This window comes from Manacus candei, unplaced genomic scaffold (assembly GCF_025592945.1).
Source record: "Manacus candei isolate 608988 ecotype Guabito, Panama unplaced genomic scaffold, ASM2559294v1 h1tg000010l, whole genome shotgun sequence".
Taxonomy (NCBI): Eukaryota; Metazoa; Chordata; class Aves; order Passeriformes; family Pipridae; genus Manacus; species Manacus candei.
In genome coordinates this window covers 5,976,415-6,003,436 of record NW_026138058.1, presented here as the reverse complement: position 1 = coordinate 6,003,436, position 27,022 = coordinate 5,976,415, and the positions used below count along the sequence as shown (strand labels likewise).

The 27,022-nt window shown below is 45.9% G+C and overlaps 1 protein-coding gene and 1 long non-coding RNA gene across 5 annotated transcripts in view; one reads left to right on the top strand and one right to left on the bottom strand.

Annotated features, from left to right (window-relative positions):
* Nucleotides 1-26,389, bottom strand: part of LOC127466537 (PH and SEC7 domain-containing protein 3-like) — a 116,883-nt gene extending 90,494 nt beyond the window's left edge. The window contains exons 1-2 of one of the 3 annotated variants that reach the window (XM_051777412.1): nucleotides 26,318-26,389; nucleotides 10,137-10,245 (exon numbers count right to left, since the gene is read on the bottom strand). In XM_051777412.1, coding sequence (XP_051633372.1) covers nucleotides 10,137-10,245; nucleotides 26,318-26,365 — 157 coding nt within the window. In that variant the 5' untranslated portion in view covers nucleotides 26,366-26,389. Of the gene's footprint in view, nucleotides 1-9,703; nucleotides 9,828-10,136; nucleotides 10,246-22,640; nucleotides 22,813-26,317 lie in introns of those variants that run through there. The other 2 variants (XM_051777413.1, XM_051777414.1) reach the window with 2 other exon arrangements.
* On the top strand, nucleotides 312-21,760 carry LOC127466556 (uncharacterized). Of its 2 annotated transcripts, none has more exons than XR_007902779.1 (3): nucleotides 312-512; nucleotides 9,710-9,901; nucleotides 20,989-21,760. It is a non-coding gene; the product is annotated as an uncharacterized LOC127466556 (long non-coding RNA). The 2 variants fall into 2 exon arrangements; XR_007902780.1 differs by lacking the exon at nucleotides 20,989-21,760 and adding an exon at nucleotides 11,949-12,355.
* Nucleotides 26,390-27,022: the final 633 nt, after the last annotated feature.

Here is a 27,022-nt window from a genome sequence, read left to right as displayed (position 1 = left end):
TGGAAGGACTGCTGCTGCTACTGCTGCTCTGTGTGAGCACAAGTCAGTGGGATTCTTACCTTCATGGCATACTGCAGGAATATTGCCTAATTTTCTGTCTGATTAAAAAAAAATTCATATATGGCACCAAAGCAGCATTCTGTCCCCATTATGTTAGGTACCACCATGCACATGACTACCAAGGCCTTCACTCTTTGAGGTAAATCACAACCAATCACCCCCTGCTCCTAAAACAGCAAAGCCTTTCCCTTTGCTCAGAGAGCTATTTCAGGTACCAGAGCTTAGAGGAGCTTGAGCTCTTTAAGGGAAACTCCTCCCTTATTCCCATCCACCACCACAGCATCATGTCTTGCTGCAGCTACTGGCATATCCTGTCCAACCCATCCCCCAATATGACTGCATTACAAACAAGGCTAGAAAGACAACAACGAAATTTAAGGACTGCACTGAAGATGCGCAGGGAAAAAAAACACCCATCACCAAACAAACAAAGAAAGGACACACACTTTCAGGTAACACCAATTTCTACTTTGCATTGAAGGTGGCTTCTTTCAACAAAGGAAAAAAAAAAGAAGGAAAAAAAGAAAGAAATGGATAGAGAAAAAGGTAAAATAGAGAGGGGGTGAGTGACTAGCAAACTGAGACGGGGCAAATATAACGTAACAGCACTTGGCAGCCTTTCTGAAGACTAGATGTTGAAAGCATTAATGACTTAAATCAGGCATAGATATGATATTTCATAGGTAAACAACCATTCCATGTCAAGCAAGCTTGTCTACAGCATAATAAAAGGAAATTCTAGGAAGCAAAACACAAGTTAAAAGCATAGACAGACATTTTGGTTACAGGTACATTTTACAAAAGAATGGTGTGAGTGTCTCTCTCTATACAATATATATATATATATATATTAGCTAGCTCCAGAAATTAGATATATTTGCTTGAACAGTCTCCTTACTCACAGAAGTTACTGTAGCTCCAGCAGTTACCCATTGGTCAAAGAAATAAAATGCACAGATCATCAGTTTATCTACAGCGATACCAGCTAATTCAATTGCTGCTGTTCTAGTCAACTGGAATCAAAATAGTTTCAAATTTCCTGGCAGCTGGTGCCCTGCACTGCACACAGTGATGTAAATGGATGCTTTCTGAGTATTATGAAACTGATGGGGGAACTGCAGTCTCATTCAGTCTATCGCAGGAGCTAAGGAGTCCACCTTGGCAGCTTGCAGGGGGGGAAAAAAACATTTCCTCCAGCAAGGCTGCCTGACGGCATGCCAGGGAGACGTCCGTGCTTAGCTGCTGCCGTTTATTGCAACCGCGTCCGTAAGGGAGGAATCGGGTGGAATGGAGATGCTGAGAGTCATGTGCCGGTTTCGGAGCGCAGGATGCTTTATGGCATTTCAGCATCAGTGAGCTGGAAGCACTCGCTAAGCAGCCTAGTCATCTTGCATTTTATGTCTCCGCAGCTCCCTGCGCCGAGCACAGGCAGCACACGGGTGAGCGGGCGTGCGGCGCCACGGCAGCCGTGCTTTCTCCGTATTTCTTGCCACTGTTCGTGGATGGCAAATCGGGGCAAGCAAAAAGCAGTGAGTGCGTTAAAGGTGAAACGAATCTCCAGGTGACAGAGCTTAATGAACGAGTCGCAGGATTTACGGTATTGTATCATTACTGCAGCCCGCCAGAGGGGAGGGTTACACGTATCTCCTTGTCCTGCACTCCCTCAAGTTACAACTTCTTGGGGTCACTAAAACTATTCCAAGTGATATAGCCTGCTCGTGCTGAGATGGAGAGGCCGTCCCCCGCGAGAGGGGAGGGATGCTGCACAGCCTCTGGCAGCCTTTCGCAGCAGCCCTTTTTCCACATGATGTCATTCCCCATGCTGTGATAGGTCCTGCCTGGCTGGCGTAGCCAAAGCCAGGGGATTAACATAATGCAAGCACGGTGCTTTTGTAACTGGACTGCAAACGTCCACACCGGACTCGGGCGCGGGGTTTTCTGCAGCTTGCAGCCGCTCTAGGTTTTTTGGGCAACTGGCTTGACCCAAAAAGGGGAAGTGGAGCCAGAACTTTGTCCCTTCTAAAGTTACAGCGGCACTACGTAAAAACAAATTGGTGGAAATGGGGAAGCTGAGTGAGAGAGAGAGGGGAAGCGGGGGGAAGAGGTAGGGGAGAGCTGTCTAGAAATAAGCCCTGGTTCAATGCCTCTGTGCCTTAGCAGACATGCAGGGAAGATAGAGGGGACCAGAGGTATAGCAGAGCCCACACAGAAGTGCCCACATTGGCTGAGATTCTTCACCTCAAAAAGAGACAACCAGAGGGAGTCCTTGCTGTGGTTACTGGGAGGTTTGACACAGAGCCCAGCAGCATGCACAGGCAGCGTGCTCCTTGCACTCACCATGCTCGAACAGCCAGGCAGTGGTGTGGCAGCTGGCAGCTCTGAGTTACCCAGAAATTAACTGGTTCAAGGAAGAAAATAATCCCCCTGCAAGCACCCAGGGGCAGTGTGTCGCTCAGGAAATCCCCCACCCACAGCTTGCTACATACTGGAGGGGGTTATCAAAGAAGTACTGCTCACCACTGCTCTTGCCCAGTTCCCTAAATTCGGGGGGGGGGGGGAGGGGGGTTGGGCTACCAGAGGCTGTGCGAGGTGTACCTTCAGTCTGCCACAGGACAGTCATGCCCATGCTAGGTAAATTTGTCCCAAATCTCTGCTAGCCCAGTCCCAGAGCTGGAGTCTGGTAGTTATGTGATGGCCAAGTTGTCATGGCTTGAGAAACAGAGTAAGAAAAGCTGCTAGGTCAAGAATGTAGATTCTGCCCATTAAGAAAACACTGACCAAAACAGCATGTGAAATATAGGGGACACAGTGTGTCTGTTTGAGTGTTTGTGTGGTTTTTTTTACAATTGCACAAGTTCTAACCCTGTTCCTCATGGAAAGGCTTATATAAGCAGTGCTGTGACTCGGCTGCATTTTTTTTTTACCCCACAATGGTGGGGTAACTAATTCCCAGTGGTAAGCAGGGTTTGGGACCACTTGCATAACCCCAACTGCACTGAATTAAGAGTCCTCCAAAGAGCCCCATACCTTTTGCCCTGCTGCAGGAAGGATGGCACCTTGCCACAGCAGCTCTCAGGCCTACGGTGAGCTCAAAACAGGACAAAGTCCAAAACTAACATGCAGCACGTGCTGAGAGGATTTAGTGAGAAGGATTATCCACTACAAATTGCTGCATGGGCCACAGATGGTCAGTGAGATAGCTCAGTCCCAAGAGTCATTACCCTGGAAAGCAAAATGGTAGAGTGAAACATCTGTTAGCATGAGCAGGAACAGGAGGGAACACAAAGAGAGTATCTGGGCTCCTTATCCTGATGTAAAAGGGTGTGGATGAGTCTTACAATATTCAATGCACTTTTCTTCTTTAAAGCCCCACACCCTGGAGTAACATGGCTATGAGAATCTCAAGCTTTGGTTTAAGACTTATGTTTGAAAAAACTCATAAACCCAGAATGTAAAAGACAGATCCAAAAAGAATCTGAAATTTTCTATTTTTCTACTGCTGTGATTTAGAAAGGAAGCAGCTAACAGGTGATTTTCTAAGTGTAGATACACACAGTGACAGCAAGAATTACTTTAAAAGCTCCCTAAGAGCCTTCAGCTGAAGAACAAACTTCTGGAGCAGTGACAACTCACAGCTGCTTTCACACTTGCAGCATCTACAAAGACTTTACAGCCTCTCTAAATCCACTTGTAATTAATGTTATATATTTAAAATATTGTATTTTTAGAGAACCTTCTCAAAAAACTCAAAAAATTGCTTTCAGGAAGCAACAATGGCTTTAAAAAATCCCACACTACTACTAGACACAGATCTCAGAAACTGTGGGTTTTTTGCAGATCCATCCAGAAACAAGGCACATCTGCAGAAAAGGATGTCCTTTACTGCATTTCAGGGTTTGGGACCAATTAACCAGGCTAAGAGTAAGCTTGCTAAGCAGTCCTCAAAGCACTCCGGGAGCTGGATATCAACTTACGCACCCCACTAAAACAAAAATAGGACACAGAGGGACATACATGTGTGTCTCCCAGGCTCCAAGTATTTGTTGCTAAAGGACAAGCTATGCAGCTGGACATTGCATAGTAACTTTTCAGCAAGTTCTCACAGGGAATGAGATTCCCTTCCTCAGGAAGCTGGACAGAGCTAAATAAACAACGTGGGGGTCTAGAGCAGAAGGCACTTGTTAGAGCAGTGAACTTGTTGTACGCCGTGTTACACTTCTTCAGTGTGGTAACAGCCCACAACTGCATCTACCCCCGTAACTTTAGTTAAATGCCCTCTCCATGTTCTTATCAAGGCATCTCCAGCAGCAGGTTAACATGCATCATTTCCTTCAGAAAGCTTCAGAAGTGAAGCAAGACTACAGCACGATGGAGGGTTTGTGTTGGTTTGCTGCCCGTCTCACCAGATGATGGGGCTGAAGCTAAGGAGAGGAGAGGAGGCCATGGTGACAAGCAAAAATGCAGCTGTGCCCCACAGTACCTGCCTACAGCCAAAAGTCAGCTGGCTGAGCCTCCCCTGTTGTGCCCACTGACCTGGATGTATCATTTTCCGTCTGCCCAATGGAAGGGAACAGCCTGGCTGCCTCCAGGAAAGTGTTGCTGAGCCCTGCCAGCTTCAGCCGAGTTCAGCCTGTGCCACATGTGCTCGGAGCATCTGATGTGGCCAGACATTGATGGGCTGCCAGCATCACCGGGTCCCCAAATATTTCTGCGCTCACATCATCACGGCTCTCAGCTTCAGTGAACAGGCCACAGACTGGGAGGCAATTACTGGCTTAACTCTGGCATTTCCTAACTTCTGAGTGTTTAATTTTGCACATTTAAAAAACAATAAACAAACAGCCCCTATTTTAATGATTATTTGTACTAAACCCTTGGCCTTCAAACAACTCTGTTGTTTACCAAGTCGAGGATGTGGTAATCTCCTCCCCACAGCTGAAGGTTATGATAACTTGAACTATCCAGCTTTCAAGTGCAGGTCACAAGACATACAATTTCCTCCTGTGGAGCAAGGGACTTAGCATAATGCCTTGTGCCCCTTTAGTTCTCCTCTCCCTGGGACTGGAAACGCAGACATCCATCACACCACACCTGAGGGCCCCAGAGCATGCCTCAGCTTCTCCCAGCCCCAGGAAGAGGGACTCAGAAGTTCAAAGGGAGACAGCAGGACAGCTCCCCGTCACGCAGACGAGATGCAGAGCACAGTGCAACCTGTCCTCCTGCACCACCATTAATTTTTCCATGTGCACAGTCCGATGTGACAGTGCTCTTCTGACAGCACTGTAAGAGCTTGCTGCTCTCCAGAAATGACCTGGTTTACTCCAAGTTGGAGTGAAAGAGGAATACTCAGCACAGCCAGTGAACACGCTGGTGCCAGAGAGGTAATCACTTCTTACAGTGCACAAACTCACCTGGAAAGTTTTAATACAGTACCTCTGGAGACTTAAATTAAAAAAGTTAACCTTCTTTTTGCATCACTGCTAACCAGCAGTGCCAAACATCAGGGATATCTATGAGAAAACCATTGATTACACACTGAGATTTAAAAAATCCTGTGGGTCTTCAGTGTGTCAGAGAATGTCCCATCTAGTGGGACACTAAAAACAACAACAACAACAACAAAAAAGGGCTAAGAGAGTCAAGTATGTCAGCAGGATGATGAAATTATAATTAAGGGGGAGGGGGCACCACAGGTCCAAGCTTTCTGTATTCCAGCCTTGTGTGTGTTCCTGTTAAATGCTGCAGGAGATCTGATGTACCTGTCCTCCACCGTAATGAGGCAACATGAACATGAAAATCAGGCAGTCCTCCGACCCTCAAAAAATGCAGTTTTGCACCTTTTCGAGAAAGCAGAGCTGCAGAGGAATATACCAGACCAGGGAGCCCAGACTTTCAGGATTGCCTGGAGATGGAAAGAGCAAGAGATGAAAGCATGACAGAGGGTGGTGCCTCAAAATGGAAAGCAATGGGGTTAGAGCACTGGGCAAGACTACAGTCAGCAGTTTGGGCTGTCATGAGAACAATGTAACGTGAGTGCCTGTGGTCTGAGGGCAGTTTTTTAGAGTGAGGATCAGGAAGGTGCCACTACTGTCTAATGCACAGAGGATGCAGCAGAGCTGGACATGCAAGCCTTGAAGTGACACAGAGAAAGCAAGCAAGGCAGAAGATGAAGGACAACCTAGTGCGTCAGGAGGGCTCATTTTACACAGATACTAGGGTAATTTTCTTAGGGCTGTTTCAGTCAGCATCATAAGACCATGAAAAGGCTTTGCTTGTACAAAAAAGCAGCCATTGTGTTCTTCCTTTGCTCTTGAAACAGGTTATAGAAGTTCTACAGCAAAAGCAATGATTTCCATGACTGGGGTTCAGGAGGGGGTATGCTGCATGGGTCAAAGTATGTGTTTGGTTTTGTTTCATGTGTCAGCTGTGGCATTGTTTGACCCCTTCCATGATTCAGCACACAATGCCAGGAGAAAGTAAGCCTTTTTATTGTTCTTCTGGCGTTGTTTGGGGGTTTTTTGTTACTCAGTTTTTGCTGGCTTAAGGTTGCTAAGCAAACAGATGAGCACAAGAACTAGCATGAAACAATCCGTGGCAGTGTGTGTCTGGGACCATCTCTTTTGGCAGAAGCAAGCTGTTAAATGAGCTCAGTTGCCTCATGACACCTCACTGAACACAAAACAGCAAGTGACAGGCTTTCCAAAAAGCTATTTGTTGCACCAGGAATTCAAAACCAAGCTTCTTCCAGCAGCTGTTGGGAAACACCAGATTTGCATAGCAACACAGGCACTATTTGCACAGGGCTTTTTTGTGAGGGACGAGATTACACCCTCTGTTACACAGGAGGGATGAAAGCTTTCTCCTCCCAGAAGCATCAGAGAAAAGAATGTTTATTAATCTTAAGAAGCTATTTTCTTCCTAACAACAGTCTTGGATTTATTTTCTCATATAACAGGAATTATGGGGTATTTGGCCTTCATGTTTACTTAAGGAATTAATTTGTAGCATCCCCCACTGTTTTCCCCATGAAAGCACTTTTTAGGACTAAGCCATGCTGCCAGGGTTTGTTTTTTTTTTTCTTTTTGGTATTTAAACATATTAACTGCAAAGTCATAAAAATTAGGACTGTAACACGCCTAAGCCTAAAGATAAGTCTGTTCAATAGACATCACTGTTTCTGTGGCATTTCCAGAGCAGAGTATGTTTCCATATACAACAAGCACCCTTTATGTCCACGAGTCTGAGAAGACGTCTTGTCCAACCCAGCCAAATTCAGTTTCTAAAAAACATTTTCTTTAGCTGGAAGGCAGAAGGCTGGGGTTTTGCCAGGGAAGGTGGCCAGGCTGTGCAGGGGCACGTGGCTGCACGTGGTGCATCCTGCCTGCTCCCACTGGAAAGCAGCAGCCCCAGGAGAGGGGTCTGCAGGGAGATGTGTGGCCCCGAGCCCTCCCACAATGAGATGAGGGTCCCAGGGCCTTGGACCTCCTCCTGCTCCGAGTAAGGCATTCAGAGCAGGAGGATGGGCAGCAAGACAAGAGAGGAGAGGAGCCAGAAAGGAGGCATCACACAGTAAAGGCAAGAGCACGAGGGCATCAGCAATCACAAGTATCCCAGACGAAACCAGACTGAGGACAGCAAAGGAAAGAAATTATGAGAAAATTTTTTTATGCAACAGCTTTATTAGCACTTGGATATCATTGATGAAAAACCTCTTCTAGGTTATATGCTAGAAGGCATCTAACTTTTTATTTTCCCTCCTCACCTATGAAAATGACCACAAGCTTCAACCTGGAAGGTAAAAATCAGCACAGGAGCTTACTAACAAAGTATGCCATCTCCCACCCAGGTAGACAGAAGTATTCTTCCTTCTTTGGCTTGTCTGATTCAAGTGTTTTAGTACTCAATTAAAAAATGCATTCCCTCAACAGCATCCAGCAGAGCTTCAGTAATATGGCTGTGGCAGAAAGGGAAAGGATAAACCAGAAGGCAGTAGTAATTAAGTCATTCAGCAGCTTACATGTTATGTTCTGTTTCTGAGGCCAGTCATGGCACGGGTGAACTGCTTTGGGTTACATAAATTAAAGTTCAGTGTTATTGCCCACAGTGACAAGTTGTTCTCTTGATCAAGTTTAAACACCAACACTTCTCCTGGCCCTGGCCATGTCACTCATTTGCTTAAAATACTTTATACTTTGACCCCTAAAAAGCCTGTCTTCTTTCTTTTAAAGGCAACTTAAGAAAGTAGCAGGTTTGTTTGGATTTTTGGTTGTGTTTTTTTCCCTTCCCATCTAACACAGAGAAGAACAGAGACTTTCAGGCATAGCTGCTTCCCCCAGAAACATATGTCATGACGTATTTGACATATATCAAATCAAAAAACGCCAGCATTTGGTGCATAGAGCCCTGGGTTTGTACTGCAGTGCCCTCAGTTACCTCTTCCTCATTCATCTCCAGCTAGTAAGCAGTTAAAGCCTGCTCACTTGAAGAAAAAAGTAGAAGGGGCACTACCACTCTCATTTATCCATTTTGGTAAAATACCTTGGAGGAGGAGGAGGATGAATCTGCCTGAGACAGCATGAGGCCAGTCTGGGTAGGCACAATGTTGCCCAGTTTTCGGGTACAATTGAAAAATGTTACGTGTTAACCACTGTTAAATATTTGGAAACCCTCCCTTGAAGTCACTCCCATTTTGCATTATAATTATTAGCTCCTAATGATAGATTCCCATCAATAAAGGAACCTGAGAAGGACCAGAAACATCTATTTATCTGGCTTACTCCTTGCCACCCTTTATTTTAGGGCTCAGTACTCAGCCTGGAATACCTGTCACATGTGATAATTGTTTTGGCTGGTAATAACCACAGATTCAGGTGGACTTATTAGACACAGCATACTTTATTTAATACTGATTCAATGCCTGCTGACAGTGCTCTCACACTGCGTCTCTCCAAGCAAGAAATGAAGTCATCCTGATTCGTGTAATGATCTGATACACATTTTGTGGCAATTTGGAAAAGCTTTTAAAATTTAAAACTTTGGTGGTTTGGGGTTTGTTGGGGTTTTTTCCCCTTTACAGTTTTGGGTTTTTTCACTTTGTGATTAGGATTTCCCAAGTGGGAGACCAAACTTTATAAAATCCTGGAAAAAACTGTTTACTCACTTTCTAGACTTCAGTTCTGCCTTTTTTTTTTTTTTTTACCTTTTTTTTTTTTGCCTTTTTTTCTTTCCTTTTCCCTTTCTTACTGAAGTGGAGGAGCCTACACAGTTTGTTTCTGAACAAAGTGCTGCCCTTTTCTGGCAAGAAGGGAGTCTTCTTTAATTAAAAGTGACATTCCAGAAAGTTTGCAATTAGAAAGGATCAAGGTACAAAGAGAACAGCCTGAGGAAATGCTTTTGCAAAGAGGGCAGGGATTGTTGATAATTATGATGAGGCAAGAGAAATAGTTACAATAACTACATTTAATTTCTTCTAAACTTGGGCTCTCAAAAGGTAGAAAATGCCCTGCACTTACATGAAAAGGACAGGAACAAGACCAATCCTTAGGCATATTAGATATTGCACCTGGATTTCTTGAATTACTAACTACAGAGGACAGAGCAGTTGAGGTACCACCTCAAGTATCTAAATTAAAATCTTACCTACCTCTAGCTGTAGGAAGAGCAGTGTGCAGACCACGAAGGGCATTCCTGGAAGGAACTCCAGGCAGAGATGGCCGTGTTTCAGCACGTGCAATTGCAGAACTTATGGCTGAAACGACTCCGCTGCACAGAAGTGAAGGGATTCCCTCCACCAGTGTGTCTCCAGCACACGAGTCCCTGCTGTCACATCAAGGTGGCCCAGGTGAGCCAAACAGAAAGGTGGGTGTATAACACAGGGAACCACTGTCATTTTCTGAGGCCGAACCAGCAGGGCCCTTTGGTCTGGTACTTGCGCTGTGGTCTGGCAAAGAGCAGCGTTAGCATAGTGAGCAAGCCCTTGTGTGGTCATTAAGAGAGAAGCTTCTGCAAAACTTTCTTGAATAGATTAAGAGTTTTGGGGGTTTTTTTTCCATACGATAGTTATAAATAGCACTTACCCATTTCTGAAGGCTTCTTTTCTTCCAAGCCAAATAAAAATTCATATTTGGCCTTGGCAACATTCTGGGCGTGAGCCGATACATCATTATCCCACACAAGTGCTTCTGCCTGTAGAGTCAAAATAAATAAAGCTTATCTACCTTTTGGTGAAAAAACAGCAGCAGGAACGTGAAATCCTTCCAGGTGTGCTGTCGGGAAGGATTTTCAAAGTATTCATTTAACTCTGTCACCACCAAGATCATCCAGAGCAGACATGCGCCAACTCAGAATGCTTCTGAAGAGCTTGCCTGTCTTTGAACCCAAGCATTTCAGCATTAAGCAGTGATGTCAGAGCACCCAACCACTTATATCTTTAGCAGGCTTACCCACTGCAAGGGCAGCAGCACTGGCCAACTGTGTCAGTAATACCAGTTAGGGTTAAAAATGTCAAGGGAGTAGTGTCAGAAATAGCAAATTTGAATATGTATGTCACAAAACTGGGACCCATGAGAAAACCATAAATGGGGCAGGCTGTTTCTTTGAAGAGAGGCTGGGGCAGAGAAAGGGAGGAAGGAAAAAGGGCTATAGCAAGGATGATCAAAAATGGGAAAAAGGGATAAGGTATGCAAACGTGTGGCAAGTACCGTCTAAGGGTCCCTGTTGGACAGCCCACGCCTGACTGCCGCTGTCTAGCTCAGGACAATAGCCCAACCTGGTTTTATAACAATACCACACAAGTCAAACCTGCTTATCTGGCCAGGAGGCAGGGAGGAGGCACAGAGTGGTGAAGCCAGCTAGTCCTGGGCGGGGATGGATGGACAGATGAATTGAGCAACCCCTGCCCACCCAAGTCTGGTGCCACCAGCACCTTCACCCTGCTCCCTCCTTGTTAAGAAGCAGTTTGAGAGAGTAAAGGTCCAGTTTCTCAGAGGAGATAAAGGCTTCAGGACTAAGATCAAAATACCTTTCTGAACAGGTGGGGACAAATCAAATCCCCAAGATAATGCACACACCAGCAATAAGCTGTAGTGCAAAAACTATCTGCAGTCGGCATTAAGTGTCTCCCCAGCTGGGCAAGACGGAGCCCGTAATTCTTCCGTTTGAAGTGACAGATGAAATAAATCATTAACTCCACAAATTCTTCAGTAAACTTTATATTCACGCTCTATGTTCGAGGCACTCAACTGTTGCAGCATAGCAAGTCGTTGCATGGTTCATATTGAAGACCTGAGCTTAGAAAAATATTCTTAAAGAAAGAAGTCAGATGGAACATTCTGCCCCCCAGGACAACAATAACTTTTATGCATTTCTGTCAAATACCTTAGGAGAAGCGTCATCTACAAACATAAATTCAAAGTACAGGGGACACGTAATTCCCAGGTCAAGGCTCTTTAATCAGCAATGGATGGAATCCATACATTCCTCCACCTCTCCAACAATTACACTTTCTTCCACGAGCATATTGGCAAATAGCTGTCTTGCCCCATGCCCTTGAACAGTTTTGCTCCAGGTTTTCCTAGCCTTTTACTCCATTTCTACTCCTGCCTTTCTGCACTGCACTAGTTCTGTAGGATTTAGTCCAACACCACTCTGTCCGAAATAGGCAGCAGATCTTACACAGGGGTCTTGGACAGATTTATTTACCGTTCACTGGTCCAACTACTCATCACTAGAGCTCTGAGTACTCTGATGGACGTGCTAACACTAGGCTACCAAATCCTTTGGAAAAAATGTGGTGAAACAGATGAAGGGTTTTCTAGCACAAAGATGACTTCCATGAGCAAGACAAAATGAGCTTGGAAAAAGCCTCCATGTCTCTCCTGCTTTTACAGGGCTGCATTCGTTCACAGGAAGGGAGGCATGAAGGGCTAGAAGAGGAATAGCTGGACCCAGAGCTCACACAGGAGAAGGCTCTTGTCTGCAACAGCTTGGACAGGAGTAGCTTACAGAGCCAGACAAAAATTCAACCTACCCAGATATGGATGTGAAGGGGTGGGACGGCTAAAAACTAGCTGGTGCCAAATCCCAGTCACGGATGAATGAAATGGAAAATAAAATGAACAGAAGAGTCCAGTTCCTGAGCAGTCAGGAATTTCTGATCTATGCACCTCTGGGACGCAGTATTTCCATACCTCAGCCTTGCTTTTTGAGACTTCACAGACATCTGCTGCAGTGAACATCCCTGCCAGCAAACACATGTTCCAAGGGCCTGTATTTGCCTGCACCTCATCGTAAAGCAATGGAGAAGAGTCTGGTTCACAGCACCCTCTGCATTGCCCAACAACAGGCAGAAATAAGTTGTTAGATTAATGGGGTTTCCATGTACTGGGCAGCATTTATCAGAACTAGGTGCATAAAGAGAGGCTGCAAGACCTTTGTCTTGGCATCTGAAAGGGATAACTTGATTTTCAGAAGTGCTCAGCACCACTGATGAGAATTACAGATACTGGCTTGTGCATGGGAACAGCTGAACTTAACATCTATTTAGGTTGTCAGAGCACTAAAAGGAACTGTGTAAAGAAACTCCAGATCCAGGCTTAAGGAAAAAGTTTATCATATTTCATCCAAGAAAGAAATATTAAAAAAAGAACACAAGAGAGGGAGAGAACGAAGACACTGAGTTCAGAGCTCGATTTTAAGACTACTGATTTACCAGTGTTCAAATCAAGAGTGTTCTCTCCTTTTCTTCTTTGAATCCACCACTCACCCAAGCCTTGCAGAGGTCAGCATGCCCTGAAACCAGGATCCCAGAAAAGGCCTGGACAAACATTCATGGTGCTTTCCAAACTGCATTAGCAAAGATTAAATACAAGCAAGATTGAAAGGGATATAAAACTCCTGCTTAAGCCTTCTCTCTCAGCTCAAGGGCAAAGAAATCTGCATCCAGGTCATCTCGTTTCATAATTGCTTCCCTCAGAGGGCTTTAACCACCACCTTTGACGCATCTGGTCTTTGTCACTCCTGGAGAGGGTGACACTCAGAGCATCATTCCCCTTAAATCAGCCCAGCTGTACATACAACATTTCTTATGAGCCACATACCCACTATTTTTCAGTCTGATTATGGTCTGGGCAGAGAGGCATTAAGCTCCTGCCCATTTATGCATCACTCTTGCAGTGCTTTCTGCCTGTTTGAACATGTTTCATCAAGCCTACTTCTCTCCGTCACAGTTCCTGGTCGGGAGTTGGGGCAGCTGCATTTGCCTCTCAGTGAATTTTAGATAACATTTCTGAGGCTGCATTAGTTTGGCCTTGGCAGCCCTCACCCCTCAGACCTCCTGCCAACACACCAGACCAGTTTCTGCTGACCCTGCAGAAGGCACTGGCATGGTCATTACAGGTGTCCCACCTTGCTGGCTTTCTGTTCCTTGCTGAGGGAGCAGAGATTGTTCAGGATATGGCACTCATGGTGGTTTCAGGCTAGTACGAGAAGTGAAGTTGCTGAATCCATGTCCAGCAGGAGCTGCCAAGGACAGATATGTCAGCCCAGCTGCCTCTGCTCCGCTCTGCTGTCTGGAGGTGTGAACTGGGGCTGCGGGGCAACATCTGCAAGGAGAAACTGTTCCCACAGTTCACCCCTGAGAGGTGCCTTTAGGCAGGCCCCCGACAAGAGCTGCTGCCTCTCTTGAAGCACAGTTTCTCTCTCATTTCAGCTTCAGTCATGAGCTCCCCTCAAAATGCCCTCCCAAAAATCCCAGTGGTTTTTAGATAAGCACAGTGAGTCATAAAAGCCCGAAGAAAATGCTTCTCCTTTCTCCATGGAAGAAAAGCACTGAAGCATCCTCTTTTGAATTTCACTGAGGTTCTGGTTGGGGCCTTTTTTGGGACAAACTGTTTTCTTCTTGGAGCCTTTTTTTTTTTTCCATACCTACATGTCAGAGAGCATTAAATGAAGAGTATCAAAGTCTTGTTCTCTCACCACCATTTGCAGTTGAGCTTGACAGGAGAGCTAGGCTTCATCTCAGTGGAAAGGGATGACATTGTCCATGGCTGTTGTGACAAGGAACAGGTCAGTCTGAGCACAAGGAGCCAGTTTGAACCCATGCCTCCTGAAGTATTCACACTTAAGGTCATATGTTTTCTTCTAAAAAGCCTAATAAGGAGGAGTTTTTCAAAGGAGCAGATAATTAAATTGCAAATGTCAGTTTGGAGGTTCTCAGACTCCCTCAGAGGACAGATGCTGTCAAAAATAGACTGAATTCTTGCAGGTGACCCATGCTTGAGGAACAGCAGAATGGGATGGGTGCTCAAGCACGAGTCTTCAGGGAGCAAGAGCTAGCCAATATTCTGGACAGCAGGAGTGCACTCATGCTAAAGGAAAACATCAGTAGGAAGTGGCCTAACAACCTTTCACAGAGGGCTGTTAGCTGGGACAGAGAAATCAAAGTGTCCTCAGGGAGACCCCTACAAGCTTGCTTAATAAAACCCAGCCACCCTGTCCCCAGAAAGAAACATTACTGGAATTCTTCTAGGCTTATTGGAAAATGTGGAGGGACTGGCCTGTTAGGGTGTGGGTCTCCACAGCTAAGCCATACCATGAAGAAGCCTCAGGGGAGCCCCAGTTTTACACATTTTGCATGTGCACAGCTGCTTTTTCCAGAGCTGAGTGCCTTCCCCCTTGGCCACACCACTGCTGGATGTCAGCTCCCTGCCAGCAGGCAACAGCCCCTGCACTGGCAGCACAGTGCTTCCTGGAGGTTTCATTGAGGCTAGCGGGGAGATGCTGCAGTGGCTGCAACAGAGCTGTTGGTACTACTCAAGGAAGCAGAAAAAAAGCCTTGCAGGATGCCTGAAAAGCACAGTCTACTACAGAGAACTTCACAGTCGCACCCGCAGCATTTCTAATCCCAGGCTGTGCTTGCTCCATTCTCATTGCTTCATCAACATCTCTGGTGGCAAAAAAAACCAAGTGCCTCTCAGCAGCCTGTCATATATCTCAGTACAGTGAGTTTATGCTCTCCAGAGGAGTGTAAACTTGTACCTTCATCTTGTCTTTTGCACCCCAAAGTCTCCCCAGAGACTGGCAGAAATACAGTAACTGGTAATGGAGCTAGCTTCAAAAAAAAAAAAAAAAGGGCAGGGGCAGGAATGATGGATAGAAGGGTTCTACAGATTTAAAACCTTCTCCAGCAAGTTCCCAGACAAACAAAAGTACCCTATGAGTCAAGCTACAGTGCCATGGTCAAGTTTTTATGGAATCATGCATAGCTCTGTCTCTCCTGTCACACATGGACAACCCCCAAACAGTGGCCAACCCTTTTTGTAAGCACCATTATCATTCCTGTGTATCATTCCGTAGCAAGCCTCACTGCTTTTGACAGGTCATAGTAATTGCCCTGAAAAGACTATTTCTGTTAAGCTTGTCTTAAATCACTTTCCTAAGTAACAGGATGAAATTCAGAAAGCCGGCATTAAAATAAACTTGCTGGCTGGTGAAACCTAGTGCACTGACAGCACAGAGACACTGTGGGTGCTTTTTCTGTGGGACTTCAAAAAAGAAGACTGCTACAGGAGGTTTGTAGTTTTTAATTGCATATGACCTCATGCACCACATTTGTGTTTTCCTCACACCTCCCCACCACTACTATACATGCTTGCAATTCCGGAGTTGAAGCATTAGCAAAATAGATTAAGACTCGAAAGAACAGGATTTTTGCATGGCTAAACCTCAGCTGGACCTGCCGAAACGTAATGCTAGCCAAAGTTTTGGAAGAGATCTCAGCCCGGGTTTTAAACTAATTCCTAACTATCAGAAGTTGCAGGGAGATATGTATAGAGCCAGAAGGTGGGGGAGGAAAGAAAGGGCTTGTATGAGAACACTGCCTATAGCCGTTGTCCAGCAGAGAAGTTTGGATTCTAGAGAGGGATAACAAACTCATCTAAGACTTTTCAGCTACAGGAAGGAGGCAACTGAGCGACATGTGGCAGAGGTGCCTGCAAAGGGCCTGAAAAAGACAAAGAGAAGTCGGTAATTCACCACCTTTTTTAATGCAACACCCAGAGTAAAACAAAATGAGGTATTAGGAGTCAGCATCACACCAAACAGGAGATAGTTCCTCATACAGTTTGTAGTCAAAACCACCAACCTCCTTGCAAAGCAATGCCACAGAAAGTAAAACACTAAGGGACCTAACAAGGAGGGTGAACAAGCTCAAGTGACACAAATCCATAACAATACGTAGAAATTGCACCCTTCTCATGAATCTCCAAGCTAGACACTTTCTAGGCATCTGCAACCTCAAACATTGTCCTGGGCTAAAGTGACCTCGGGATGTGTTTACCGGGAGCAGACTCGCAGTAAGCAATCAGGCTGAAGAAAGCAAAACTGAAAGGGTGCAGATACTATCAGAGCTGCTCTCCCTCCTCAAAGGCAGACTTCACAAAAGTTCAGTGTCTAAAGAGAGGCTCAATTCAAGAATAAACTGCTTAGAAAAAAGCATGGAAACAGTGACCAAAAAAAATAAAATAAAAAAAAAGGATGCCTTAGCACTACTGTCAAGCAGTTGCAGGTGAAATTTGTTTCCAGACTGGTTGCCTTGTTGTACACTTGCACTTTGAGTTTTTCTCCCCTTACAGAAAATGTTTGGTTTGTTGTTTGGTTGAAGCTGTTAGGAAGCAGTCAGCTGTTATACAGAATTAAATGCTTTTTATTATGCAAAGGCTGATTCTGTCTGAGCTGTAACTGCATGAATGTGAACAGCATGTTAATTGAAAGTCTGTATGATTACACCTTACTATTAAAGGTCACTCAGCATTTTGTGTTTGCCAAGTCAGTGATTTTTGATGTGTGCTGTATGGACCTCTGGATGTCTATGCATTATTTCTAAGGTATGTGCAAGAATCAAAGCAAGCCCATTGAGAGGCAGGCTTTAGCTCACTGCATGAACGACCATGTTCTTAGATATAAAACATAAAAACAAAAAACACCCCAAACTTTTAACAAAGCCACAGTGCAAGTATTTTTCCTGAGTTATGCCAAGGAGCATTGGGGTGGGGGTGTGATTTAAGAAAAAGACAGGATCTCTTATTCAGAGAATTAAGTGATGCTTGTAGTAGACATATTGCATTTACTGTTTTTGATCAATCTGTTCCAAGTATATTTAGGAAACTGACAGACTGCTTCTCTGCAGCAGGTAGTGCGCTTCCATCATCTTCAGGCATCTCAGATGGCAGAACACTGTTTATACAGGCTACAGGTCTGCTCCACACAGATTTCTACTCCATGGAAGCTAAAATTTGGATACGCCCAAATGCCTCATGAGCCTCCCAGAAGCTACCTCTGTGTCTTTAAGCAACTAAATTCTTTCCAAAACACATGCCAACATCTGCTGTCCCTTGAAAACTTGCAGACCACATCCTTTCCCATGTGCTGTACAGTCTCTGTGTCCAGCTAAATATACACTGCTTTTATGGATGGAAGTAAAGGACAAGGTATTGGGCAAGCTCATTTTCATTTTTCAAATCAATATTACAAGCATGGTTTAAGGTAGTGTCTCAAAGTGATTAAAATACTCAATTACAATGAATGGTAAAAAAAAAAAAAAGGAAAAAAACAGAAACAAAATAAAAAATAAACAAAAAAACCACAACAACGTCACAAAAATCCAAACAAACAAAAACCCAAACAAAACAAAAACAAAAGCAACCCAAACAAACAAACAAAAATGCCCCACACCCAACTCCCAAACCACTCTACACAGGAGCCCACTGGAAGAATTTACATTTGCAAAGATGTAAAAACCTGCATTTTCTCTGTGGCAAAAGCCAACTGTAGAGCTGCAACACAGCAACAGAGCGTGCAAAAAGGGACATGTAGCTCCCTCTAACTTAAGACACACCTCATTGATTCTGCATGATTATTTCATATCATGTATTTAAATTCATTTTACAGCTTTCATTTAAACTGTTCTTTCTCAGACTTAACTGGATTTAACAGTTTTTCAGATCAGAAGTTTGACTGAAGTTTGATCTGAGCCATCTTCCCTCTGGCACAATTGAGGCAGGAGCTAGAAGTGACATCAACAAATTTCTCCTGAAGTGCAAGCACTGGGGGCCTGAAAAGACAAAGTTGCAAGAGTGTTTGCTTGCTAAGGAAGCGCATGCTAAGGGCTGCAGCATCCTCAGACAGCTATGGCCCTGTGAACAGCCAGGACCCAACAGGCAGTTTCAGCCGTGGCAAGAAGGCAGAAGACATCAGAGATGATGCATTCCCCACAAGCAGCACAACACAGGCCAGCTGGCACTAGTGTCCCACTCATTAAGTCACAGCAAGTCCACAGACAAGACAGCTGATGACAACCAGAGCTCACTGGTACTAGAGTTTGTTTTGTTTTGAGAAAAGGGCTTTCCTGGTAAGTGTTCTTCTGTTAGCGCTGACATGCAGCCATATCCCAGGCTTAAGTGAATCTTGCCATCACACTTGGCATTTGTTCAACCTAGGAGATGCAGTTATGACTCACATGACACTTCCTATTTGAAAACTGTTGTAAAAAGATAATGAATATATTTTGGAGGTAAGCCACCTCTTCCAGTGTGCCATTTCATGCCAGGAAGAGAAAGCAAGCCCCATTCATCACTTCTGCAAAAAGGGAGGCTTGTACTATGTAATCTGTGCCATTTAGGTGGTTTTCTTACTGCTCCCAAACTACTGCATCGCAGTCTCAAGACGATGCCTTCTTTTCAGTCAGAGAATCAGAGAATCATAGAATATGTTGAATATGGAGAGAACCCATCATGACCAACTCGTAGCCCTGTGCAAGGCAGTCCTTTTACCAAGTGGCAAAAAGCTGCAACGTGACATCCTCAGCAATCGTGACAGTGAACAGTATGCTTCCACCCTGGCAGGCCATCCTAAAAAGCCAGCTCCAGCCTGGTTTCCATCAGCTTAGCCCAGTAGTCATGGCACAGAAAATCTCTGTGTCCAGTTAGGAAGGGAGGCACAGCAAACGCCATGCACTTCCCACAGCCAGCACTGGTGGCTGAGGCACTCAGTGGAGGGGAAGTGCAGTGCTCATGCTCTGATGGACAGCATGATCCCTGAGGACAGCCTGATCCAGTGCCCAAACAGGTTGTTTAGCTTACAGCATCCAGGAAGTACAGTCAATTCAGGAGCAATTCAAGCTTCAAGGGCTAGATAATACCCGAGCTCCTCTGCTCTCCTGATTCAACCTAGCCCACACCCAGAGGGCTGCCTCTAACCCCACCCTACTTTCAAGCATCATCCACAACCTGCCTTGCTCATCCCTGTAATGCAGTGAATAAATGTTTGGATGCATTAGCATCCCAGGAGTTTGTGGTCTCGGAGAGGAGCTGGTACAACAGCAAGAAACAACTCAGAGCAAGGAGGAGCTGCATTCAGAAAAAGCATGTGGAAACACACACTGCAGAAGGATACTTCAAACAGTGCCATTCCTGAGAGGAAAAGGACACTTATGTCCAGAATGATAGTGTCAGGCACACACTTTGAGCTGGTCTGAAACAGCTTTTTCATCTGACAGAAGCATACAATTTCCATCCCCCCCCAACCTCATGCCACTGCAAACAGGAAAAAAGGACTGGAAACAATCTCTCTTACCACAGGTATGAGGGGACAGGAATGCATTTAGAAAGATATTCAGAAGACGCAAATCGCACAAGACCTAAATTTGTTCATCTGCAGACCCACTTCTCTTTAGGGCAACTATCCAGAGAAGCTCCCTATCACACATACCCCCCTCAGCCAAATTTCCAAAGGACCCATATACAATTTTACAACCCACCAGGATGCAAGGAACCCCCAGTTCACAGAGTGGGTCTGGGTGGGACAGCCAGATTGTGAAATCTCTGCTCCACTACAAGCCACCTTTCCATCAGGAATCACTTGTGAAGAAATGTCCCTTCAAGAACAGTGGGTGGCACATATCCCTGCTGAGCCCAGGGACATTTTTCCCACCTTTTCTGGCTAAGCCCACAGTACTCACACCAAACAGCTTTAGCCGCTGCTGCACCCTGGGGATCCTCAGAACCTGGAACACTGAGCTGACCCAGAGCAGGATACTCTGGCTGGTGGCTGACTGCCCCAACCTTCGAGCTTTGGCAGCAGTTCACATTGTGCTACCTCTAAATTATCTTTAAATCAGCAACCAGCACTACCCCAGCATCTTGCTCCCTCTGAATGCCCTTGCAAGCAAACAGAGACTCTCCAAAAAGAAACGCATGCAACGCCTCAGAAAAATCACCCCAGCCCCCAAGTCTGCCAGCCTGTCTCTCCACGGAGCAGGGATTGTTTCAAGCAATCAACTGTCCTGCATGTGCAAGGACAGTTTAACAGCCGTGGCCAAAGCATCCTTTCCTTTGCACTGGTGGCCTTCCATGGTGAATGACTTGTGCTGCCCCAGCGCTGGAACTCCCAGCACTTGGCTCAGAACACACCCCTGGAGACAACTGCCTGCAGAGATGCTCCATGGCGCTGGTCCGTGGTATTCCAACAGAGAGCCTGCCCCTGCAGCCCACAGGAATCAAACCCCAAACCACCCCTTACATCGAAGGTGCAAAACCAATTGCCAAACTTTCTGGGTGCAATGGGCAAGAATAGAAGGGGCCATTCTGGGGTGGAGGCGGGGAGGAGAAATACTCTGAACAACATCCATGTCTTTCAGCTATGCAACTTGACATCAGCAAAGAAAATCTTGCTGAAAAAATAAAACCCACTAGCATGTTCATTAGGATCCTCACTGCTCTTTTCCTTCTCAATTTGATGGCATAGAAATGGAAATAGTAAATCAAATAATCTGCTCAAGCACCAACAGCAGTAGAGGACCACTTTCACACAAGTCAGTTATGCAAGAATTTTCTGTATGGATCAAGAAGTCCTAATTTTTTTGGTTTTTTTCAGGTTTTGAAGACAGCAGCATGTAAGTGTCTTGGAACCATTCTTAACATCACTACTACCACAAAGGATGTTCTTACACTCTGCAATGACCAAGGCTGTAACTGAATGGAAGCATTTCCACAGGGTCTCCTACATGGTTAACCTCACCTCTCTCCCATCAGAAGAATGCCCCCAAACCAACTCTCAGTGTGTAAATCAACAGCGCTAGGACAGAGTCACGGAGTGCATTAAACTGGTAACATCTGCTGAAACACATCAACTAAGGATATGACTGATGAAAAAGCATTTGGAGTAGAAAGAGGTTTCTTTCTACTAGCTAAACCAGAAAGGCTTGGATGACTCTTAGCAGTCTATTACAATTGCTTCAAATGCTGGCTGTGCAACAACCAGTTTCATTAGAAATACAGCATTTGACTTTCTCCCTGTTTTAATGGCCCTACGCACAGACAGAATTAAAGTGTGACTGAAGCTGCAAAAGCAGTAGTACTTGCAGTTGCCTATTACAGACGCAAATCACTTCAATAACATATAGATGGGGCTCTGCCTGACAACTGGACTCTGTGGGAGCCAGGTAATTGCTGTTTATGGCACGGAAATACTCATCTGTATGGGAGTTAGCAACTTCAGTGGGTTTGTGTGAAGTTCAAGCTCATTACAACTCAATGTTTATGTTCCCTTTGAGAAGCGTAGGTAACACCTCAGCTGCACCGCAGCATCCCTGTGTATGCTTGATGTTCTAAAATTTTACACCTTTGGTAAACTCATCTCAGCTCCACTCTTGCCCTTAAAGCGCAGTGCTGCTACTCAGCCAAAGACTGGTGTTTTTCACAACATCTCATCCAATTCAAGAATTTGGTGAGATTTAAGAGAGCTCGTCAGTGCAGCAGCAGTGCTAATGTGTTACACAGACAAGTTACTTGGAGACACAAGCAAAACCAACCGCACAGGATGCAGGCTGGGGGTCCCAGCCCTGGGGTGCGAGTCCCAGTGCAGCTTCCCTAGTGCAGCTGGTGTCTCTCGGGACCTCGCAATAATGAGCTCAGAAGCGGAGCCTGAGCTTTCATTCTTAGGGAACTGCGAAAAGCATACAGGAGAAAAAAACAAAACTAAGGAGGAAAAAGGGAAAAAGTAAAGCAATAAAAGGAAAGAGAAAAAAAGAGAAGAAGGAAAGGAGGGAAAGAAAAAGGATAACAAAAAGGAAATGGAAATACGGGGAGGAAATAAAAGAGAGTAAAGACCAGAAAAAGAAAAAAAAAAAACAGGGAAAGAAAAAAAAGAAAAGGGAAAGGAAGAAGAAAGGGGAAAGAAAAAAGGAAAGGGAAAGAAAAAAGGAAAGGGAAAGAAGGAAGGAAAGGGAAAGAAGGAAGGAAAGGGAAAGAAGGAAGGAAAGGGAAAGAAGGAAAGAAAGGGAAAGAAGGAAGGAAAGGGAAAGAAGGAAGGAATGGGAAAGAAAAAAGGAAAGGGAAAGAAAAAAGGAAAGAAAAAGAAAAAAGAAAAGAAAAAGGAAAAAGAAAAGAAAAAGAAAAAAAAAGAAAAAAAAGAAAAAAAAAAAAAAGAAAAAGAAAATAGAAAAGAAAAAGAAAAAAAGGTAAAAGTAGATGGAAAGAAGTGCCCCCGGCTGAGCGCAGCCCCCGCAGCCTCCCGCCGCCCCTTACCGCACCGCCGGCTCCCTCCATCTCCCATCGCCGGCCGCGGCGGATCGCACCGTCCTGCCGCCGGGCCGCGCCGAGCCGTGCCGAGCCGAGCCGGGCGGTGCGGGCTGTGCCGTGCCGGGCCGGGCCGGGCCGTGTCGCCCTGCCGGCCCCAGCGCCCGCGGCGGCCCCGGGCAGAGCGGCGGCCCCAGCGCGGTGAGCGCGGAGCGGCGGGGCCGGGCCCGGCGGGGCGGGGCGGGCGGCGGGCAGGGGAGGGAAGGGGAGAGGAGAGGGACGGGGGCGGGGGTGGGCGCGATGGAGGGGAGGGGTGGGGAGGGGAAGCGCACCACGTGCTCCTCGGGAAGATTTAAAAAAAAAAAAAAAAAAGAGGAATTATTTTAGGATTAGCGAAGCGAATACAGCGAAAAGCACAACCCCGGAGCGCGTGCCCGCAGCAAGGGCGCTGGGGAGGAACACGTCCAAAGCCCGCGGGGGCCGGGACATGCCGTACTCTGCTCCTAAATCCCCTCGGTGCGGCTCGCACTTGCTGGGGGGGGGGGGGGGGGGGGGAGCACAAAACAAAACAAAACAAAACAAAACAAAAGTTAAAAAAAGGCTCCTGGAAAGGCAGGAGCCTTTTCCAGCCCTGGGGCTTTCCCTCGCAGTCCGACTTCAAAAACCAGAACGGCGCAGATGTCTTCGGAGTAACCCCACCTGAACACTGGAAACTGATTTTTCACTTTTTTTCACAGCTTGCTGGAAGTTCTCTTGCGCCTTCAGGTTTCTGAGCTAACAGCCACATCGTTAGAATTTCTCTACCCAGGAGCTCTGCGAGTTGTTCTTTTAAATAAAAGTGGGGTTTCCCCGTCAGAAGCTGTGCATTAGAAAACACCCCCAAATTTCATGGCCCCAGTTAGAGGAATGAGCTGCCCAACTAACTGGCAGACTGGATAAAGAAGGGTGTCAATTTCTGTGGGTTCAGCCTATTTGTGTTTTGTTCAGTAGCAGCTGAAAACGTCTTGGTTTTAACCTATCAAAATTAAGGATAGGCTTTCTGGAGCAATCTCCTAGGACCAGGACTCACTGAACACCGTATGTTTGCTTCATCCCCAGCACTGGAAAACAAAGCTGCATGTTAGGTGGTAGACAAGGTTGTTTTCTGATACTTTTCTTTTCTGAAAGGCTCTGGACAGTGCTAGTGGTAGGAGTGCATCACCATGAAGTCATTGACTTAAGTGTACCACGCCCAGGGAAGAGCAGCATCTCTGCGGCCAAGGAGAGAGTGTAGTCCTGCCTTGTTCCCCATCGACCTCAAGCATCCTCCCTGTCAGCACTGGACGATCTCAGCCTTTCCATTCTACAGCACTATGAAAAAAAATTTTAAAACTCCATTTCTGGCAGAATAAAAGTAAGTCCAGGCATAATACATGAAGCCTGGCCTGAAGCTTTACCTGCTTAGCAGTAAGACGGGAGTAGCAGCACCATCTCCAGGCTCTTAAAACTCATCTGGAGGCTCCATCCAGTGACACCTCCCCATGCTCCTCCCAATAGGGCTGCAGCAGGCAGAGTTCACACTGCTCCTCCTAACTTGAACCCACCCTTTTTCACCACTTCCAGCTCCACAGTTACCCAAACAATAGTGGCCCTGCTTTCCACCCATGCCACCCTCTAGGGAGACTGCACTGCCTCTGTCGAATGGGTGCTTCAGACCTGGTGTACCCTGTATTTCAGAAGGCATCCTGCTCTTTCCCTGCAGCTTTCCTCTCCACGTGCTAAGCCCCTAAACCTGCACCCCAGCACAAGCTATGTTTACCCACCCATCACAGGAGCGGCACAGCATCTGCCCCCTGCCCTGCTCAGCAGTCCTCCAATCCAGTAATTTTTGTCCTCTGGGAACAGGCGTATGAAAACCTGGCTTTCCATCCCCTGAAAGAGCTGGCATGGGGCCTGAAGAGGTCTCTACGCACAGACTGGTGTGGGCCTCTGCCCCGTGTGTCAGCACAGAACCCAAAACCCATGGGAGCTGCATGTGCCTGTGATGCAGCTCCATGCCCATCATCTGTGGCTGAACTGTGCCATGGACTGCTGTGCCCCAGCAGGGCAGGTTGATGTGCTGAAGGGCTTCACCCCTCTCCCCCAGCCACAGCTGTGATGTCAAGCATGTTTTGGCCCCGCCAGGGTTTTGTCCCATCTGTCAGGGGCCTCTGAGGCCCCAGAAGCCGGTGAAGGGGCACAGGCTGCATATTCTCCATCTGTGCCACATCTGAGCTGGCTAATGCAGTGGAAGAAGAAACCACCCAGCGCCTGGGGCTCTGAGGAGTTGATGCACTCTGCCTCCCTCTTCCCCAAGAGGGCTGAGGTCATGCAGGCCAGGAGGCAGCTGGAAGCAAAAACAGGGTTTGAGGCTTGGGGGGCAGGGAGGGAGGGGGCTGGTGCTGCCCCTTGCAAGGCAGCTGCACATCACCCTGCCCTGGGCACCTAGGTGGCAGATGCAGCAACTGCGCCCCACTTTGGGTTTTCCCCCCCTCTTTGTGTTGAGAAGAATTTCTCTCTGATCCAGGCATCTGGCCTGAGTCACCCAGACATTTAGGCTGCCAGGAATATGCTCTGTGCTGAAGGACTGGGAGAGGAGAGCATTTGCCAGCCTGTGGCAAGATGATCCTGCAAGCCTCTGCTACACAGGCATCTAGCTGTTAGTTTGCTTCACTGCCCAAGGAGGATGACGGGGTCCTGAAATTTACACAGGGGAAGGTGGAGTTTCTTACACCACTGATCATTATTTTCTGCACAATGACCATATTAAATCCTAAAACATTTCTGTGAATGGGCAATCAGGAAAGAAATGGGATGGGTTTAGTGCATTTATGAAGGAAATCTGTGGGGTTTTTTGTCCAAAAGCTTGATATAAGTGTCCGGGTAGTTACATCAAAAGCTAAAATAAATGTCAGCAAAAACTGACACAAAAACTGGCAGCTTGCTAAGTAGTTGTGAGTTATGTGTCACAGCTATGGAGAACTCTTAAGAATTTAAGACTTTAGGTTTGAGCATACAGCGTATGCCAGGCAGCAAAATTGGGACCTGGGGCAAAAAAGTAATTATGGTGGATTGCTTGTTTGCAAGGAGTCTTGAATGAGAAACAGGAGGTCAACAAACAGGAAAATGGATAAGCTAGGCAGTGTCAAGGGGCTGCCAAGGTGTCCTTGTCAAGCAGACCCAAACCTGAGCGATAGCAGGGCAGCAAACTAAACCCATTTTTCTGATCCTAAAACATGGATCAAACCTGCTTCTGGTCACAACGTGAGGTCATAGGGTGCTTTCTCTCATCAGCAGGGCAGCACCAAGGTGTATGCAAGGACTGAACATCACTGTTCCAGACAGATGGCCCCAACCTCTTCCCACCACTTCCTAAGACAAACACTAATTCTCTGGGTCAGAAATTCACAGCTGAAAATACCTTACATCACCACCTCACCCCCAAGTGAAACAAAAAAAAAAAAAGGGAAAAAGAAAAAAGGAGTGTATCAAAATCAGTGCTCTGTAAAGGGTAACAATGCATAAACTCTAATCTTTTGGCTATAAAGGTGCTGCCTTGCTCATTATTCTGCTCTCACAGGGAAGGAGTACAGAAAACTCACTTCCAAATCATTTTTCCTCATTCAAAAGGCAGAAAACCACAAGTAAGCCATCATCCAGGTACTCACCAGAAAATTTCTCAGGACATGCAAATCAAAAAGACTCTCTTTTGTCATGAGGGAAAAGAAAGTTAGCACTAAAAGAAAAAAAAATACTTGAAAATCCCTAAGCAGAAACACCGTTATCTACAGATGGAAAGACTGAGTTAATCATTTATTGGATTTTCCTCTGTGTGTCTGGCTTTTCTGGACACAGCTTTTCTGGACACAGCTGGGAAAACATTTTTCTTTCTGGTTTTACTCAGAAAAACACAGTCACCATCACAACCATTTCTTTTTTAATTAAAGGTGGAAAAGTAGCTGCAACAGCACAAAGAAGACAGCAAATTTGGAGGTCAGGTGCAGACTGAGAACAACTGGTGCATGTGTAAAGATGGTAACTTTCTTAAGAAGAGTCAGGTACAAATCATTATAGTAAAGCCCAGGGTGATAGCCACATGGACTGGGTTAGTGAACACACTGGCTAGTTAGCTGGCTTTGCTGTGAGGAGGCGTATGCTGCAAGCCATGCCAGTATCATCATTCTCCACTTGGCTTTTTCCTTACAGGTTGCCAGGTTGGTTTGGCCTCATACTCAAAGCTCCTGGAAACTTCCCTTTTATGGGTTAACTGACTCTTGTCCTGCTCCTTTCTGCATTGACAATTCTCCAGAGTCTTGCTGTGCCCAGGACTTCCAGGAAAATGTTTTTTCAGATCCTCCGTTTCTTGTGTCTGG